At 35.1% G+C, this 19,718-nt stretch overlaps 1 protein-coding gene across 1 annotated transcript in view; it reads right to left on the reverse strand.

Annotated features, from left to right (window-relative positions):
• ITGAV (integrin subunit alpha V) overlaps positions 1-19,718 on the reverse strand; it is a 95,403-nt gene that overhangs the window by 15,816 nt on the left and 59,869 nt on the right. Inside the window, exons 13-19 of the mRNA XM_003944208.4 lie at positions 16,654-16,845; positions 14,135-14,180; positions 11,513-11,620; positions 9,178-9,236; positions 7,506-7,660; positions 4,066-4,203; positions 352-419 (exon numbers count right to left, since the gene is read on the reverse strand). Of these exons, the coding sequence (XP_003944257.1) occupies positions 352-419; positions 4,066-4,203; positions 7,506-7,660; positions 9,178-9,236; positions 11,513-11,620; positions 14,135-14,180; positions 16,654-16,845 (766 nt within the window). The remainder of the gene's footprint in view (positions 1-351; positions 420-4,065; positions 4,204-7,505; positions 7,661-9,177; positions 9,237-11,512; positions 11,621-14,134; positions 14,181-16,653; positions 16,846-19,718) is intronic.

Raw genomic sequence — 19,718 nt, forward strand, 5'->3', positions numbered from 1 at the left:
GTCATAATTCTCACAATATTCTTTAACATTTATATATCTACAAAATGGTAAGGATATCCCTTGAGTTAAAAGTATGTTTACAATGAAGTGTATCTTTAAAATGATACAATATTGCTTTGTGAAATTACCCAAAGGTGAATGGTAATAACCATCAACCTGGGCAACTAGTGAAAACACAGTGGGTATTTTCTTTAGAAGGACAATATTGATAGTTTTAGTATTATAAAAAATCATGCAATACCCTCCAATATAACTAATTCTTATTAAAACATGTTAGTCTTTTGCATAGAAAAATGTGCCCTTCCATTTAAATTTCTTATTATATTATTTATTATTTCGAGCAAAACTTACCTATCTACAGAAACTTCCAGTTTTGGTTTACAGACATTGTCTTCACCACAGTCAAGTAGAATGTGAGCCTAGAAAAAAGCATTTCATTTTTCTACATGAAAAAATACCAATGCAGGTTGTATAAGCAGTGTTTATCAATATGTATGTGGTTATACATATATGTACACATGTATATATTTTCATATACGCATCGGCTTGTTTATATACCTGAAAGCAAGAGACCATGGCCACTTATTTTTAAACATGTCTGTGTAGCCAGTCAAGAATGAGAAAGAAGAAAAAGATTCATAGGATAAAATACAGTTCCTTGGATTCTTTCAGTTCTATCTCAAGCTGTTATCATCTTAGAATGAAGACTGGTGTAGAAGAGAAAGTAATAGTCAACAAATGAGGGTTCATTTTTACTCCGCTGCCTAAGTTGTGACATGTTGGGCAAGATAGACTCCCTTCCAGAGTCTCTCATTACGGACTGTGCCTCTACCAATATCATGGAAATAGGGCTGCAGAGGATAAAAGAGTAAGGAGCTGGAGATATTCAGCAGTAGTTCAGACAGGCAGACAGACCACAGGGGAAAGGAAACCGGGGCTAAAATGAGTCCAGCATTGCATGGGGATTTGGAAAAAGATGAAGGAAAAGGAACTTGAAGCATTATAGTCGATCAGGGTTAAGTGACAAGAGCAAAGACCTGAACTTTTTTCCCCTCCAGATCTGGCCAGGAGAATGTTCTAGCTACAACAAAATGGAAAAAAAAAACCCGAAAAAGAGAAACAATGGGAAAAAGCAGAGGAGCTGGGTAGGATGTGAAAGAAGAAACATAAAAATTAAGAAAAGAATGGGAAAAAAAAAGATGAGGCCATTTCTGCTTTGTCTATTGTTAACATCCAAAGGGCTTCAAGCACTATAGCAGACAAAAAGAAAAGAGAAAAGGATTTAAAGAAAAAGAAAAAGAGTCCTTAAAAAAAAAAAAAAAAGGACGATGACTGTACACTTCCAAGTTGCAAGGAATGTCTGGAATAGAGATTCTTTGTTTTTTTGCGGGGAGAGGGACTGAGTTTCACTCTTGTTGCCCAGATCATCCTGGCCAACATGGAAAAATCCATTCTCTACTAAAATACAAAAAATTAGCCAAGTGTGGTGGTATACGCCTATAGTCCCAGCTACTTGGGAGGCTGAGATAGGGGAATCGCTTGAACCCGGAAGCGGAGGTTGCAGTGAGCTGAGATCGGGCCATTGCACCCCAGCCTGGCAACAGAGCAATACTGCATCTCAAAAAAAAAAAAAAGAAAGAACTTAAAATGTATTTGAATGAAAAAAAAAAATGAGGGAAAAAACCCAACTCTTTCTGCAGAAAACACTAAATCTCTAATACCAAAGGATTAGGGTAAAGAAAGGGAAACCCTAGAGCTGCACTGTCCAATCTAGTATCCACTTGCAAGCCTGATGTGGCTTCTGAGCACTGCAAGCGGGCTCAGTGTGACTGATGAATTGATTTTTAAATTTTATTTCATTTTAATTTATTTAATTATGTTAAAAGCTGGTGCTTAATTCTCTCACTGCAAAACTTTTAGTATGTTTAGAACAACTTGAGTATTTGAATCTACTTTTTCATCTGTGAATTACATAAATTCTAAATACCAAAAAAATTTCTAATAAAACCTAAGTATTTGAATTTTGATGTGCTAAAAGTATACAATGGATTTTGAAGCCAGTAAGAAATAAAGTGCAGAATAATTTTTAAGCGATTCCATGTAAAAATAATAATATTTTAGATATTGTCAAGGGCTGAACTGTGTCCCCCACATAATGTGTATGTTGAAACCTTAACCCCCAGTGTCTCAGAATGGAACTGTATTTGGCGATATTGTCTTTCAAGAGGTTATTAAGTTAAAACGTCTTTAGGGTAGGCCCTAATCCAATGACTGGTGCTTAAAAAGAGATTAGGACACAGACACACACACAAAAGGAAGCCCACGTGAAGACACAAGAAGGTGACTGGTGACTATCTACAAGCCAAGAAGAGAGGTCACAGAAGAAATGAGCCCTGCCGACTCTTGATCTCAGACTTCTAGGCTCCAAAACTAGGAGAGAATAAATTTCTGTTGTTTAAGACCCCCGTCTGTGGTACTACTCTGTCATGACAGCCCTAGTAAACTAATATAGAAATAATTTTAAGATCAATTTCACCTATACATTTTCTATCTTTTAAAAAAATGCTGCTAACCAGCAAATTAAAAATTACAAATTTAAAATTACAAATAAAATTTTATATTTCTATTTGACAGCAAAAAGAGAGTATATAGAAGGGTTTATAATATAACCAATGAAAAGAAGGATCCATTTTAGAGAAAAGGAAGTTATAATAATGGTGGATAAGTCATTAACATAGAAACAAGAGTGAATAAACAAAGCTAAGAATGCAGAAAGAAATACACCTAAAAGTTAATAATGTCACACTGATGGAACAATGTAGGACACCGAGGAGACAAAAAAAAAAAAAATATTTCAAACAATGAAGAATGAGAATAGATGGGGGAAAAGGGGAAGTCAAATATCACTGCGGTTACTTTGGTCCTCCAAGGGGGTTCAAAAGAGCCTACTTGATTAACCGGTTTTAAGAGGGTACTGGCATTAAAGAGATTGGCTTGGAAGTTTGAAAAATTAATCAAAGGTAGTGATAACAATAATAATAAAAGATTTATAAAAAATTCTAGAACTATAAACGGAAAATAACCATAACCCATATATGAAAGTACATAATATAAAGAGACAAGTAACAATTAACTTTCGAAGAGAGTATAATACTGAATGACAGACATTAAGAGGCTCAGATGGTCATTATTAAATTATTAATCAACACAATATTGTACATTCATTAAAAATAAAAAATGTAAAGAATATAAACACAGAAGTATGGTTATAAGTTCTATATTATGAATACTAGAAAATGGTATATGTGTTATTATTCATGTATAAAATGAAATATGAAATTATAAAAATATAAAAATCAGAAAAGACTTAAAAAATATTTTGATTTTCCTTTTGCTACTGTCATATGTTATACTATCAAATAACAAAAACAGAAAACAAACCAAAAAAAGAGCTTATAGGATATTAGAAAGACAAAAAAATACATATAACTTAAATTTAGGGCACAGAGATCTATGGAAGAAGAGATATTAATGTAAAAACATGAACATATAATTTAAAAAGGAGTAGTAACTAGAATTAACATGTAAATACATTATAGATACGATTTTGTAAAATTAGAATACCATCTATCAAATTTTGTTGCTTTTTTGGTTTTCTGAAAAGAATTATTTATTTACTATATATGTATTTTTTAAAATTAAAATATCTATCAAAGATAACACAGACATCGAGTATCTTTAGCAAAATACTAAAACACTATTTAAACTAACTGGCACTTTGCTGTTCTCTTTTATTATTTGCCTATTTCATGTATTTGAAATATAATCCTATCTTTCTCTCTATATCAATATTGAGTGGCTTTAAGTACCTGACTTGAAAATTCAGATTCCCAAAACAATAAAAAGCAAAAAGAAAAAGAAAATTTAGATTCCTAACCTTCTGACTTTGACTAAACATCTGTCAACATGATAAAATAAATCTCCTCTAATATTTAAAAATATGAATTGTAAGATCTTTTTAAAAAATAACAAAATATCACATTAGTGGCAAATTGAGTACAGTACCTGTCGACTAATGTTGGCAGGCGTGAACTGGTTAAGAATGGGTTGCAAGCCTGTTGTATCAGCAGCTGTTCTATAATCCAACCGATATTCCATAAAAATAGTAATTGGAGTGAGTTTGTCTCTAAATTCAGATTCATCCTAGAAATGAACAAGATTTGAATTAATGATAACATCAACCTAAATTATCTGGAGAAATCCATAAGTGCACATTACAAAGCCAGCTGTATTCATCCCTGAACCTTCAATTCTAAGAAAATTCTCTGGAAAATTCTACTTATGTAGAAACAGAATACCCAAAAGAAGATTATCCTTATCAAGTAAGAACCTTTACTCAATTTTTTACAATGTACTATTTGATTCACACAAAAGTACAAGACATGTTAATAACATGAGCACTTAAACACACACACTCAACATCCTAAGAACACTGATAGGGCTTAAGCTACCCAAATACTACTTTTTCTTCATGCTTCTGCCTTTCTTCTCAATAGGATCACATGTAGTCTTCTGTGACTTACTTTCTGTCCTACACTCTTGTTAAGATCCATCCATGCTATTGCATGTAGCCTATGTTAATTCTGTACGTTGAGTACTATTTCATGATATAATTATACTACAATTTATCCATTCTGTTGAAGGCAATTTTGATTGTTTATGGGCTTTGTTTTTGCTGTTACAGAAATGGCTGTGATTATTCTTATACATAGTGACAAGCGTATTTGCCAGCTCTATAGTACCACATTATTTTCCAAAGTCTTCAAAACAATTCGCACTGCCATCAGCAATGTATAAGAATTCTTAATTCACATCTTGACCAATTAATAGGTATTGGCAGACTTTGTTTAAATGTAAGAATCTATTTCTTCATAGTCATAACATGAGGTATTTGTCTTGTTTCTTAAATCATGAAGTTTTTAAAAAATTTCATTCAAACCCTTTTTCGTACTTAAATAAGATAGTCGCGTTTCCTCTTTAATCTATTCATGTGGTAAATTACATTTTTAGACTTAATGTTAACCCACTCTAGGATACATCCAACTTGGTCTATGTATCTTTTTTCACAAACTGCTAAGATTTATTTGCTTATAATGGCTTAATTATTTTACATCTATTTTAAGACTGGAATGAAATTCTCCCTTCTGGTAATATTCTCAACCAGTCCAGGAACCAATTACACTAGTTTCACAGATTGACATTGAAATATTTTGTTTTTCTATTCTTTCAAAGAGTTTATTTAAAATTGAGATGTCTTGTTCTTGAATGTTTGGTAGATATGGCTTATAAAACAATCTGGGCTTTGTCTTTTTGTACAGATTAACTGTCAATTCCATTTGTTAAGTGTTTAGGGGATTATTCAGGATTTCTATTTCTTCTTATGGGAGTTGTATTGCTTTTCTAAGAATTTCCATGTTTTGTCTAAAAGTTTTTTTATGTGCTGGCCCAAGGTTATTCTTTGTTTTTTTTGTTGTTGTTGTTGTTGTTTTTTTTTTTTTGAGACGGAGCTTCGCTCTTGTTGCCCAGGCTGGAGTGCAATGGCGCGATCTCGGCTCACCGCAACCTCCGCCTCCTGGGTTCAGGCAATTCTCTTGCCTCAGCCTCCTGAGTAGCTGGGATTACAGGCACACGCCACCATGCCCAGCTAATTTTTAGTATTTTTAGTAGAGACAGGGTTTCACCATGTTGACCAGGATGGTCTCGATCTCTTGACCTCGTGATCCACCCGCCTCGGCTTCCCAAAGTGCCGGGATTACAGGCTTGAGCCACCGCGCCCGGCCAGGTTATTCTTAATATTCTGTTAATTCCTCCCTTATCTGTAATGTTCCTTTGCAATTCTTAATTTTGTAGTGTTTTCTTCTTACCTTCATTTATTCTTATCTTTCATTAAAATTAAATAACATTTAAGGCTATACATTTATTTTTACATTCTGCTATTGTGACAGCCTATACATTTTGCTATGTTGTATTTTCATTATGATTCATTTGCAAGTAAATTTCCATTATGATCTTGTTTTTGACCCACAAGTTATTTAAAATCACACTTCCCAATTCCTAGTTTATCCTTTTGCTACGGATTTCTAACACCTCCACTGTGATAGCATGTATTCTATAGTATCACTTTCTAAAATTTGTTTATACTTCCTTTATAGTCAGTTTTCATATTCTTTAATTGCTGGGTATAGGTTCTATATAGGCCTGTTAAATCAAGTTCATTAATCATGTTTTTGTCTGACTGTTTACTGATGTTTTTGTCTTGCTTTGTTTTTTCCTTTTAAAAAAAACAGAGTCTCATTATATTGCCCAGGCTGGTCTCAAACTTGGCCTCAAGTGATCTTCCTGCTTTGACCTCCCAAAGTGCTGAGATTATAAGCTTGAGCTACTGTGCCCTGCCTCTTTATTTCCTTAAACAGTTTATACAAAATTTGTACTCTGTAACTAGTCTTTGCAGGTCTAAAATCTGTTGCTTCTTGTAGTGGCTTCTTTGTGTGTGTGTGTGTGTGTGTGTGTGTGTGTGTGTGTGTGTGTGTTTAATGAATTCATATTTGATCAAACTTAACCTATGGAAATCCTGGGGCCCATATTGGATAGCTCCTCTTCAGCAAGATTTTACATTTGGGTCTTGCTGGAATCAGGATGCACTCCTGTCCTGAGAACACTTAGCAATACACAACTGTCTGAATTCCTATGCAATTACCACTCACCCTCTCCCCAGGCTGCATCCTTGCCAGCAACTCTAGCTCATAGATTTGCTTATAACTCACAATTCAGATTTTTGGCACTGGAGTTTTTTAGTTGAATGCTTATTTTATTTTTTTAATTAATTATTATTATTATTATTATTATTATTTTTTGAGACGGGGTCTCACTCTGTCACCTAGGCTGGAGTGCAGTGGTGCAATCTCGGCTCACTGCAACCTCCACCTCCCAGGTTCAAGTGGTTCTCCTGCCTCAGCCTCCTGAGTAGCTGCAATAACTGGCACCTGCTACCACACCCAACTAATTTTTTTATTTGTACTAGAGACAGGGTTTCACCATGTTGGCTAGGCTGGCCTTGAACTCCTGACCTCATGATCTGCCTACCTCGACCTCCCAAAGTGCTGGTATTACAGGCGTGAGTCACTGTGACTGGCTGATTGCTAATTTTTTTTGGACTCTGGAGATTTATTTTACTTTCTTGAGAGTCCAGTTGCATTTAAGAAGTACATTTATCATAATTTGTTCAGTAGTATTGTTGTAGAAAGGCCATTTGGAATATCCAATCTGTCAGAAGTAGAAGTCCACCATTCAGGTTTGACACTTTATAAAGCTAAGTTTCCTTTGTGTATTTTCTGTTTCTCCTTTTGATAGAACACTAATTTACAGAAAGTGAAAATCATTTAGATGAAAAAGAAAAACTAATGACTAAAAATGAACAACAACGTAGTAGAAAAGTTATCTCTTACTCGCAGATATGCGATCAATTCCTCACACTGCATCAGTCCCCCCCTTGAAATGGTCATGTTCTTCGAGTGACTTGGGGACCTGCTGTGGAGGAACAGTGCACGTCGAATTGCTCCCTTTTGCTTGAGTTTATCCAGAAGAAGTTCCACCTGGAAATCTATGTAAACCAAAGGATTTATAACCAACATATTCTTTACAGACACCTATCAATCCTAGATATCCAGAGTTTTCATGTAAACAGAAATCTTTATTCCTTAAAAAGTAAATTGCTTCTAATTAAAATGTCAGTACATTGTAATGAGACAACATATTAACTCTGAAAAAATATTTAATAGTAATTAATTAATCCAACTCTCCCCAGAGTAATGTCAGAAATAATTCCAAAATATGATAGTAGTAAACCAATGATCAGACAGGAGAAATGTTATCTTTTAATTTAAGCTGAGAGGAGGAAGTCCAAAGGATGCAACGTGAATTAAGACTTCTACCATAAATTCAAGTAGCAAGAGTCTTGCTTAGTTTGATTAAGAAGTATTTGCTAATATGTACTCATGCAATCAAACACTATGATGAATGAACAGTTTGCCCAACTTGAAACTCCTGCTTCCAGTGAAGCTATCATATCAAACTGTCAGATGAATATGCCTTCAGAAAGCAAGTGATCAAACAGAGTTAAATACATCAAGAATCATTTTAAAACAAACATGTAGCAATTAGGATTACTGCCTTATAAGATTGAGTTCTTTAAGTAGTTTCTTAAGAGAGTGCAAATCTTTAAAACCACAAGTCACATTGCGAGTTTCTCTAAACATTGACCTTTATTTCAAATTTGGTTAAAAACCCGGGGTTATTTTGCTTCATGTTCTGTTCTACCCAGCCACATTGATCTCCATGCTGTTTCTCAAACACTGAGCACATTTCCTGCTTCACTCCTGCTGAAACGGCCAGTTCTTGTATGAAACACTCCTCCACATATCCCATAGCTATCTCATTTCCTTCAGGTCTCTATTGAAAAGTTGTCTTCTACGGAGACCTTGCTTGGCGGCCCTATGTAAACTTTCACACACAAACACACACCCAACAGTTTCTGTTTCTTCTCTGCTTTGTTATTATTCCTTACCACTAGTCATCAACATACTGACAAGCTTTGCCAATAATTATTTAACACTCCTATCTTGCTCTCAGGACCACATCAATCATTTTAGGAAAAGCAGAGTAGAGTTTGCTGTGTGAATTAAATTGCTTGACCAAAACTTTTTCTCCTCCTTTTCACTATTTCTAAACCACCTCTACTCCTGAGATTGCTGGGGGCTGCCCCAGGACATAAAATACAGACTTCTCAGCAGATCATCTTCTTGTAAACAATAATATTCATATTTCCAACACAGTTCACTATCTCACATTTGTAACTGCTTAACCTTCTAAAGGTCATATGTTTACCATTCTGTGGACTATTTAGCTTATAATGTCCATAAATAACTGCATTATTTTGAATTAGCTTAAGAATTACCAAAGATTATAATTATGCTGAAATCTTGACTGTCTTTAAGCATAAGCATTCAAATAAAAAATTACAGTAACAATTTGAGTAACTATTGGAATATCCTAAAATATTTTTTAAGTGCTGTGTATGCAGTATCACTAAAGTAATTTGATTTTTCATGGAATACTTACTAAGTTTCCTGGGAAGTGCTCCTTTGCCATCTGCCTTTAAGCAGAACCTAACATTAAAACTGTGGAAAAATAAAACATACATGAATCCTATAATCCAGTTTAGACATATTTCTTTATTATCATACACATCTCATATTTCTAATAATTTATATTGTAAAGACTAAATCTTTCTTCATGTCTTAATATTATAAAAACAGGAAACTATACATACTAACCTACTAACCTAACTCATCCTTCAGTAATTTAAGCACATTTCCTTTCATGGTACCTTGATGAGAAAATGAAAAAGAACTTCCTAACTTCCTCTCAACTTACAGAACCTGTCGATAAACCTAAATGAGGGAAATGACAGTTCAGATTTTAAAACCTGTTTCATTGACAAATGAACCTACTATAGCTTTCTTTAATTAGCAACCTCCTTTAGAGTAGTGTTTTTCACAATTTATTAGCAGGTTTTGAAATCAGTTTAATGGGTTGTGTTCAGCATCTTAAGAAAAAATGTTTTAAACTGACTAAGGTATCAAAGGTAAGTATGATTTTCTAAAACACTTAACTACTTACACGTGTTTACTGGGTTATACTGCAAAATGTATATCTTACCATGTGCCATAGTCAAAAAGCACATGAAAGTTACAGCTCTAGTTAGTGTGTTTGAGGCCTTTGAATTACTAGCATAATTATAAGCAGATTAATGGCAACTTCACAGAGGCATGCAGGGTAGAAAAGGAGTAAAAGTAACAGCAAAATCTTGAAAACAACTTCACTGTCAATCGATAAAAATGAAGACCAAATATTATTGAATTTTTAATGTAATCCAATTAAAGAAAGGACAATTTCAAAATTTTAATAACTACAATTCAAAAATATTTTAAAACATTCAGGAAAAATATCTTTAATTGGCTCTTTTGAAGTAAAATTTTTCTAGGTACCAATCATTTTCTTTTTCTCTGCAATTTTTCTTTCTAAGTAAGGAACATGAACAGTGTTTCCAAAAGTGTGAACTCATGAATGGCTACTCATGGTGATTTTAGTAGTATATGGTTCAAAGTTTTTCATTAGTTTTATATTTATATTGATATGTATGAAAAAGATACTGGTTTCTACATTTTGCTTTTAAATACTGTGAAGTAAAGCATGAGACAATTTAAAGAATATCCATAATGAAAATAGAGCAAAAAAATTATTAAAGTAGCATACAAATGACAAAGATGAGAGAAAGAATGGAGTAGAGAAGAATTCAGATATTTAATTTATTAAAAATATTATATTAAAAAAAAAAAAAAAAGGCCGGGCACGGTGGCTCAAGCCTGTAATCCCAGCACTTTGGGAGGCCGAGGTGGGTGGATCATGAGGTCGAGAGATCGAGACCATCCTGGTCAACATGGTGAAACCCCGTCTCTACTAAAAATACAAAAAATTAGCTGGGCATGGTGGCTCGTGCCTGTAATCCCAGCTACTCAGGAGGCTGAGGCAAGAGAATTGCTTGAACTCAGGAGGCGGAGGTTGCGGTGAGCCGAGATCGTGTCATTGCACTCCAGCCTGGGTAACAAGAGCAAAACTCCATCTCAAAAAAAAAAAAAAAAAAATTATATTTTTATTTGGAAACTAGTAAAGGACTAAGTAGAAAATTAATATATTAGAGCAAAATAATTTTTTTCATAGTTATTCACAGATATTAAATCTGAAAAACAAGATGTCTTTTAAAAATGCAAATGTTCATGGGGCTGTTTAGAATTACATATAAATGAACTGAGATCTTATTAGCTTTGCTTTTTGAAAATATTCATTGATCATGCATAACTCCTCAAAAATTAATTTCATACTAATTTATAGAGCATCTTTACAGCCTTTAGATATCGTTTTTGAAACACTATTTCTAATAATCCAATTTATAACATGAAAATAGAGTATACGGCCAAGTTTGGTCACGTATACCTGTAACCCTAGCACTTCGGGGGTCTGAGGCAGGATGACTGCTTGAGCACAGCAGTCTTCGAGACTAGCCTCAGCAATATAGGGAGATCTCATTGCTACAAAAAATTTTAAAAATTAGGTAGGTATGGTGGAATGCGCCTGTAGTCCTAGCTACTAGAGAGGACAAGGTGGAAGGATCACTTAAGCCTGGAAGGCCGAGGCTACAGTGAGCTGAGGTTGTGCCACTGCACTCCAGCCTGGGCCACAGAGCTAGAACTTGCCTCAAATAAAAAAGAAAAGAAAAAAACAGTATACTTACGAAAACTGTTAGCAATATTTTAGCCCTACCACCTTCATTTTCAATTGCTCTTACAATGCCTGAATAATAATCACATAACTATTATTAAACAAATATCCTTACCAGGAAACTTTGAGAGCTGTCCCAGGCAGTGGGCAGGTTTTATTGTCTTGATTTAAAATACTAGGGTACACTTCAAGGCCAGCATTTACAGTGATAACTGGTCTGGCCCTAGAGGGAGAAAAAAGATGAAGAAAAAAGTTATTAAAAAAGGTAGGTTGATCTAAATATCTGTGGTTCATATTCACTACCTATGTAGTGCAATGTCTACAAAAAGCATTGTTTGTAATGGTAAAAGGAACAGAAACAACATAAATGTAGGTGATCAACTGTGTTAGCTGCCCAGAACTGTCCTAATTTTAGCACAGAAACTCCAGCATCCTGAGAAATCGCTCAGTTCCAGGCAAAGTGGGGCAATGGCTGGCCTACATGAATTCAGTCACTAAAGCAGAATGGCTAAATAAGTTATGAGATATCTACCGAATTCACTGCACTGCAATGGAGAAAATGAGTGCCATGAAGTCCAAGTGTGCTGATGTGGGATGATCAATAAGACATAATCAATGTATAGTTTTAGCAGGAGAGAAAAAAAAACCCAAATGTACAAAGGATGCCTACTATGTACATATACACATAATATGGTTTTTTAATGCATAGAATATTTCTAATAGAAGAAACAAATAAATTATTAGCTAGTGTGAGGGAAAACATTTTTTATTGTATACCCTTCATGTACTGTTTGCATTTTTACCACATGCATTATATCATTAACAGCAATTTTAAAAACTAAAAATAATAAAATAAATACAGTTTTCCTGAGTTTAGACACACAGGTTTAAATAATATACAAAAATACAGCAGGTTCAAGTCAATCAATGTGCCTGTCTCAAAATAATAAATCTCAGGGCTGGGCGCGGTGGCTCAAGCCTGTAATCCCAGCACTTTGGGAGGCCGAGGCGTGTGGATCACAAGGTCAAGAGATCGAAACCATCCTGGTCAACATGGTGAAACCCCGTCTCTACTAAAAATACAAAAAAATTAGCTGGGCATGGTGGTGCGTGCCTGTAATCCCAGGTATCAGAAGGCTGAGGCAGGAGAATTGCCTGAACCCAGGAGGCAGAGGTTGCGGTGAGCCGAGATCGCACCATTGCACTCCAGCCCGGGTAACAAGAGCGAAACTCCATCTCAAAAAAAAAAACACAAAAAAACAAAAATTAAAAAACAAAACAAAATAATAAATCTCTGAAATCTGTTACCAATTGTATAGTTACAATTAAATTGACCCATCACAAACTTTTACACAGCACTAATGTTAGTGTTCCTACCATGTATAAACTCAGACCACAGATATGTGAACATCGTAACTACTTGGGATGCCAACTGATATTCTGAGTCACGAGAAATTGATGAAATACAGAGAATAACTGGAGATATATAAGAAATTGGGAAATAGGAATATATGAATTCATGCATATTACGCTAATAAAAATATTTATTTTGGGTTTCATTACATGCTGCCCTTGTGGTCAGAGAATACCAAGGCACAAGCACGAAGTTAATTTCCCACTTCTTAGAGGAAAATGTAAATCAATACAATTTTAGAGAGATTAAAACTACAGGAGAATACCTTTGAACATAATTTAAAAGACAAAGACTGACCAGGTACAGTGGCTCACACCTACAATCCCAGCACTTTGGAAGGCTGAGGCGGGTAGATCACTTGAGCCAGGAGTTCAAGACCAGCCCAGGCAAAACAGCAAGACCCCGTCTCTACCAAAAATACATAAAACTAGTCAGGTGTGGTGGTGCATGCTTGTAGTCCCAGCATACTACAAAGGCTGAGGCATGAGAATCACTTGGAACTAGAAGGCAGAAGTGGCAATGAGCCAAGACTGTGCCACTGTACTCCAGACTGGGTGACCAAAAAAAAAAAAAAAAAAAAAGTTAGAAATTTTAGTATAGCACAATAAAATGACTACAATTAACAATAATTTACTGTACATTTCAAAATAGCTGGCTGGGCACAGTGGCCCACCCATGCCTGTAATCTCAGCACTTTGGGAGGCTGAGGTGGGTGAATCATATCAGGCCAGGAGTTCAGGACTAGCTTGATCAATATGGCAAAATCCTGTCTCTACTAAAAATACAAAAATTAGTTGGTGTGGTGGCATGTGCCTGTAACTACTTGGGAGGCTGAGTCATAAGAATCGCTTGAACCCAGGTGGCAGAGGTTCTAGTGAGCTGAGATGCTTCCATTGCACTGAAACTCTGTCTCCAAAAAACAAAACAAAAAGCTAAAGGAGAGACTAGAAGAGAGGCTTCTGAATGTTACCAACACAAATAAACTGTAAATGTTCAAGATGATGAATATCCTAATTACGCTGATTTGATACATTGTATGAATGTATCAAAATATCAAATTGTACCGCATATGTACAATTATTATGTAACAATAAAAATAATACTATTTGCCTGCAGCAGATCATGAATAGAAAGAACAAATTCCATCATTTCAAAAAAATTAAACTAAAATTCAAACACTGACACTTAAAAAACATTCAAATAATTCAGAATATCATCATTATTTCAAAAAAATTAAACTAAAATTCAAACACTGACACTTAACTAAACAACATTCAAATAATTCAGAATATTCCTATATTACAGGATACAGAAAATGCTCACCTGTATAAGATAGCTCGATCTACACCAAAAGCTCCTACAATTAAGTCTTAAGAAAGAGTAGAAAAATATGTTAATAATGATAATGGTTTTTAAAATATACATACCATTCTATGAAATTTTCAATGAACATAAAAAGACTTGAACATAGTCTCAAAACTATTCATTAAGAGGTTGTAAGACATCATATAAAAGGCTAAAATATATGAAAATGTAAACAAACTACTATCAGTGGGAAAGGCTTATCATAAACCAGGCTTTCATCTAGGTGGATATAAATCTTTTAAATAAATATTTAGTAAAAAGTAGCAATGATAAGTGTGCACCTGCCAAACACCCATACTGCCAAAGGAAAAAGCTTTATAGACGCCTGTGGATTTTACGATCTTATTATAAAATTTCTTTTCTATTTCCTATATGTGTGTGTGTGTGTGTGTGTGTGTGTGTGTGTGTGTGTGTGTTGTATAAAATATGATAGCAGATAGCATTCAAATCAGCAAGAATGAAACGCATTAGTTTTCATATGCCACTGGTTTAACTGGTTCACGATTCAGAAAAAGCCAAATGAGAGCTCTATCTCACATTATACTCAAGCTAAATTTGAGGAAGTCCTTTCTAAACAGAAAAGCATATGAAAAAGCATAAAAACAGATTCGATTACATAAAAGTTGGAAACTTGACGCCCAAAATGCAAATGTGACAAACTAGAAAATATATACAAGAATTAAGAAGTTAATATTCTCAACATTTAAGGCATTGTGAAAGTTAAAAAAAAAAAAGAATGAATGAAAGAAAAGAGAAATACTATTCCAGTAGAAAAGAAGGAAAAAAGATACAAAAAGGAAATTCACACACTATATATATATATACATATATATACACACACGCAAATGAAAATGCTTATTTTTACTAATAATCTATGTATAGTTAAGAATTAACCTCATGCCTTATTTCTAGAATTACAAACTGTTATTTAAAATACACTGTCCACCTGTTATACAGTTAAAAATTATTATAAAAGAGTCACAAGTGTGGGGAAACAATGACTCATTTATTGCTGGTGGGTGCTTTAAAAAGTTGACAAAAACCTTCTTGTGGAGGGAGTGGTTTGGTAACTTGATCATGTGTATCAGCAACCTTAAAAAAAAGTGCACCCCCTTGACACAGCAATTCTTGAATTTTGTCCTAATGATATAACCAGAGATAATGCACAAGAATTATACAAAAAGATAAAAATGCCACAAAATAAGGCAAATAAGATATCATACAGCTATTTGTTATAAAAGGAAACACAAAATCTGTTTTAGAAAAATAATAAAGTGAAGAAATGTTTCTGAAACTGAGTAAAACACACTATGAACAGCACATAAAAGTATGATTCCTTTTTTTAAAAATTGTGTGACTGTATAGAAAAAATTGAAAAGATATGCTTTGATGTATTTTCTAAAAGTTTTATAATAAATATACTGCATTTATAACAAAAAACTCTTTAATACTAATTTATGAGAATCAACTTCATGTCTTATTTCTGGAAATACATCAACATACTTGTATATTGAGCTCATATTAAGTATTTCAACAACAAAGGTCATCTAAATTTTCTACACTATATTTCATTTAAATAAAAGATCTATTTTGACTCTAGATCCATTTGTAATACTCCAAAGTGTATATGAACCAGAAAATGGTCTTGCTTGCTCTATTGGACCCATTCAGTGGGCAACCTTAGGCAAACTGACTTTCTCAGTCTCTTTTCACATTCAGAAATGGTATAATAATAAGCTATAAAAATGAGCTTATATTAACTCACATATTAATGGGAGAATTAAATAAAATAATATACTTAATGAAGGCTGGGTGCGGTGGCTCAGGCCTGTATTCCTAGCACTTTGGGAGGCCACGGCAGGTGGGTTGCTTGAACTCATGAGTGAGACTAGTCTGGGCAACACAGCAAAAACCACTCTTTACAAAATATACAAAAATTAGCCAGGCATGGTGGTGCGTGCCTGTAGTCTTAGCTACTCAGGAGGCTGAAGTGGGAGGATGGCTTGAGCCCAGGAGGTAGAGGCTGCAATGAGCCAAGATTGTGCCACTGCACTCCAGGCTGGGCAAAAGAACCATACCTTGTCTTTAAAAAATAAATAAAAAAAAAAAGTCACTACTTTTAGTCAAGTCCATAAACTCTATGTAATTTAAAACAAATAACAAAAAAGATAGCTAACAAAACAGCTTAGAAAAAGCATTTAGTTTTTGTTTATAGCTTTAGTAATATTCTTCTCCGACATGTTATTAAAGACTTCAGGAGAAACTCAGAGTGTACTGTACACTCCCAGGAAAGAGAGCTGACTTTTCTTCATATCCCCTTCAGTTATGGGAAAGATGCTTTGAATATTTTAGAGGTTTGATCAACACATGAAGTATTGAATTGCAATAATTTATAACACAAACAAAGAACAGTAACTAACACTTTTTGCAGTTAGGAATGAAAAATCTAAGGGCTCTATGTATTGATAAAAAAGCACCTGGGTATCCATTTTTGTCTATATCTGTGGCTCCTTTCATCGCATAGCCAAAGCTTGGTGGCATGCTTCGAGCGGCCCACTGCCCTTCCAGGATCTGAGATGGGATTGTGTTCAAGCCCGTTGATCTTCCATTGAAGATATAAACAATTCCTTTTTTATCTTCACCCCCATACGGAGCAGCAATTGCAATATCTGTGGAGAAAAAAAAAGAGGAGGTGGAAGGAGAATGGCAGAAGAAAAAGGAGGAGAAGAAAGGGAAGAATGAGGAAGGAACGAGAGAAGGGGGAAGAGGGCAAGAATGAAGAGAAGAAAGTTTCAGTACTTACAGTTATTTTTACAGATCTTAATATTTATGGAACCCATTTAGGATGATAAACATTAATTCAAAGTTCGGTAGGGTACTTTTTATCCACAAGCTCCTTAATAAGTTATGCCTCACTGTCTCGTGGCTCCCTTGAAACACCAAAGATACCTTGATCACTCATCCTTTACATGAGACCATTAAGCCTGGGATCTCAAACACTGTGATGATCATATTGCAGTGCTTTTTTTTTTTTTTAAAAAAAACATATAGCTGTCCCCATTGGAGGCTGACTTTCTTAAAGACATGAATAGACTCTGATTTATGCTCATTTTCAGCACCTAGAAGAATGTCTGGCCTGCAGTAATCACCAACTAAGAATTTGTTATCCTTAAAGATGAGTACCTAAGTTATGTAAAAGTATTCTTTTTATCCTTTAAGATTTAAAAGATAAGCATAACTTCTATACTGACATATGCATTCATCAAGTATTTATTAAAACTTTAATAAATACTAATGCTTGTAATCTTACCACCTTTGGAGGCTGAGGTGGGCAGACCACTTAAGCCCAGGAGTTTGAGACCACCTGTGGCAACATGGCAAAACCCCATCTCTATAAAAAATACGAAAATCAGCCAGGCATGGAGGCGCACACCGGTAGTCCCAGCTACTTGGGAGAGTGAGGTAGAAATGCTTGAGCCTGGGAGATTGAGTCTGAACTGAGCTGTGATCACACCACTGTACTCCAGCCTGGGTGACAGAGCAAGACCCTGTCTCAATCAATCGATCAATAAACAAATAAATAAATAACTTGTTAAAATATAATTTCCCAACAAAAGATGGCTCCAACGTTGAGTGACTGTTTAATAAAATTTATCTGTAACTTTTCTAAACCCTTCATTATTTTATGCACATTAATCATCTTCTCTCTTAGCTATCACCTGTCAAGTCTGGAAAGTCCTACATCTTCATCCAATTGATTTCTTCCTTTGATCTCTTTAGTTGCTCTTTCCTTTTTTTCTTTTTTACCTCTGCTTTTTCTGGAAGAGTATTGATAAAAACTGCACATAATTACCTTGGGGCTACATAAAATTTTGAAACATAACTTCATTGCTTTATTTTTTATTTTTTTGAGATGGAGTTTCACTCCTGTTGCCCAGGCTGGAGTGCAACCGCAACATCCGCCTCCCAGGTTCCAGCGATTCTCCTGCCTCAGCCTCCGGAGTAGCTGGAATTACAGGCATGCGCCACCACGCCCAGCTAATTTTTGTATTTTTAGTAGAGACGGGGTTTCTCCATGTTGGTCAAGCTGGACTCGAACTCCTGACCTCAGGTGATCCGCCCACCTCGGCCTCCCAAAGTGCTGGGATTACAGGCACGAGCTACCGAGCCTGGCCTTATTGTTTTCATTATTCCTCTTGATGATGCCTCGGGTGGAGGTAGGTGGAAAGAGAGGAATACAGGAATACAGGAGCGATGACACTTAATGTCTTCAAGTATGAACAACAACAAAAGATCCAAGTTATAAATAGCACATATATATGTATATGTAACTATATTTATGTATATGTATTAAATACTGTACATAAATATAGCTCAGGTAATTTTTCACTGAAGATGTTAGCATTCACAATCTACTACTGGCGCAGTAAGACCCAAGGAGAAACCTTGGAAAGCCATAATCATCCTCTATGGTATCTACCTATAAAAGTAAAACCCCTTTGTAAAATCACTAAAAACTTCAAATTGTTTTAGCAGTTGCCTATATTTGTTGTACTGACAGACAATACATTTTAACAAAAACTTACAAAGCAGGAAGAGATGAGAAAACTTTCTTTAAAGTAACTGGAATATTACCAAGACAAGATGACAGCAAACATGACCAGGCTTCCCAAAAAACCTGGGAGAGAGAGGCCCAGCTACAAGGCAAAGAATTCATTAACTTTATTCAGGTGGAATCTCAAACTTAGCCCTGTATTTCCTGTGTAGCTTTTGCTACCATTAAGTAATGATTTGGTGTGTCCCATAGTGTTCTTTTCACATTTTATTATGAACTTCATACCATAGCTCCATTTGATTTATGCTAAGTTCTCTCACTGGTAAAAATCTTTAAGCCTCTGTTTTAGGAAGCAAATGTTCTGACCCTAAGTAGAGGTTCACTAACACTGAAACTTTAAGGGGTGGCCAGCCACAGTGGCTCACATCCGTAATTCCAGCACTTTGCACAGCTGAGGCAGGAGGATCACTTGAGCTCAGTAGTTAGTAGTATCAGCCTCGGCAACACAGCAAGACCTCAGCTCTACTAAAAACCAAAAAATTAGCTGGGCATCGTATTGGGAGCCTGTAGTTTCAGCTACTCGAGGCTGTGGTGGGAGGATCTTGTAACCCTGGGAAGTCAAGGCTGCAGTGACCTGTGATTGCACTATTGCACTCTATCCTGGGTGATGGAGTGCCTCACAAGAGAAAAAAAGAGAAAAAGAAGCATCTAGGGTTAATCTTCGAGATGACACTCCTAGTAAATGACATCACCTACCCACAAGACAGATGTGAAACCTTGAGGGCAAACAACATTTACCTTTCCACTATTTGAGGCATAAAACAAGTCATCTGTATCTTTGAAGTTTTCTTCTTAATATATACCTTTCCTTTAAGTTTTATGGGGGCATCGGGTTACCATATTGTTGATTACACAAATGAGTTCAACTCTCTATCCTGTGATCTATAGAAAGGTTTTTAATAGTATACCTTTTTAAGAAAAATCTTG

The sequence above is a fragment of the Saimiri boliviensis genome, chromosome 5 (assembly GCF_048565385.1).
Source record: "Saimiri boliviensis isolate mSaiBol1 chromosome 5, mSaiBol1.pri, whole genome shotgun sequence".
NCBI lineage: Eukaryota > Metazoa > Chordata > Mammalia > Primates > Cebidae > Saimiri > Saimiri boliviensis.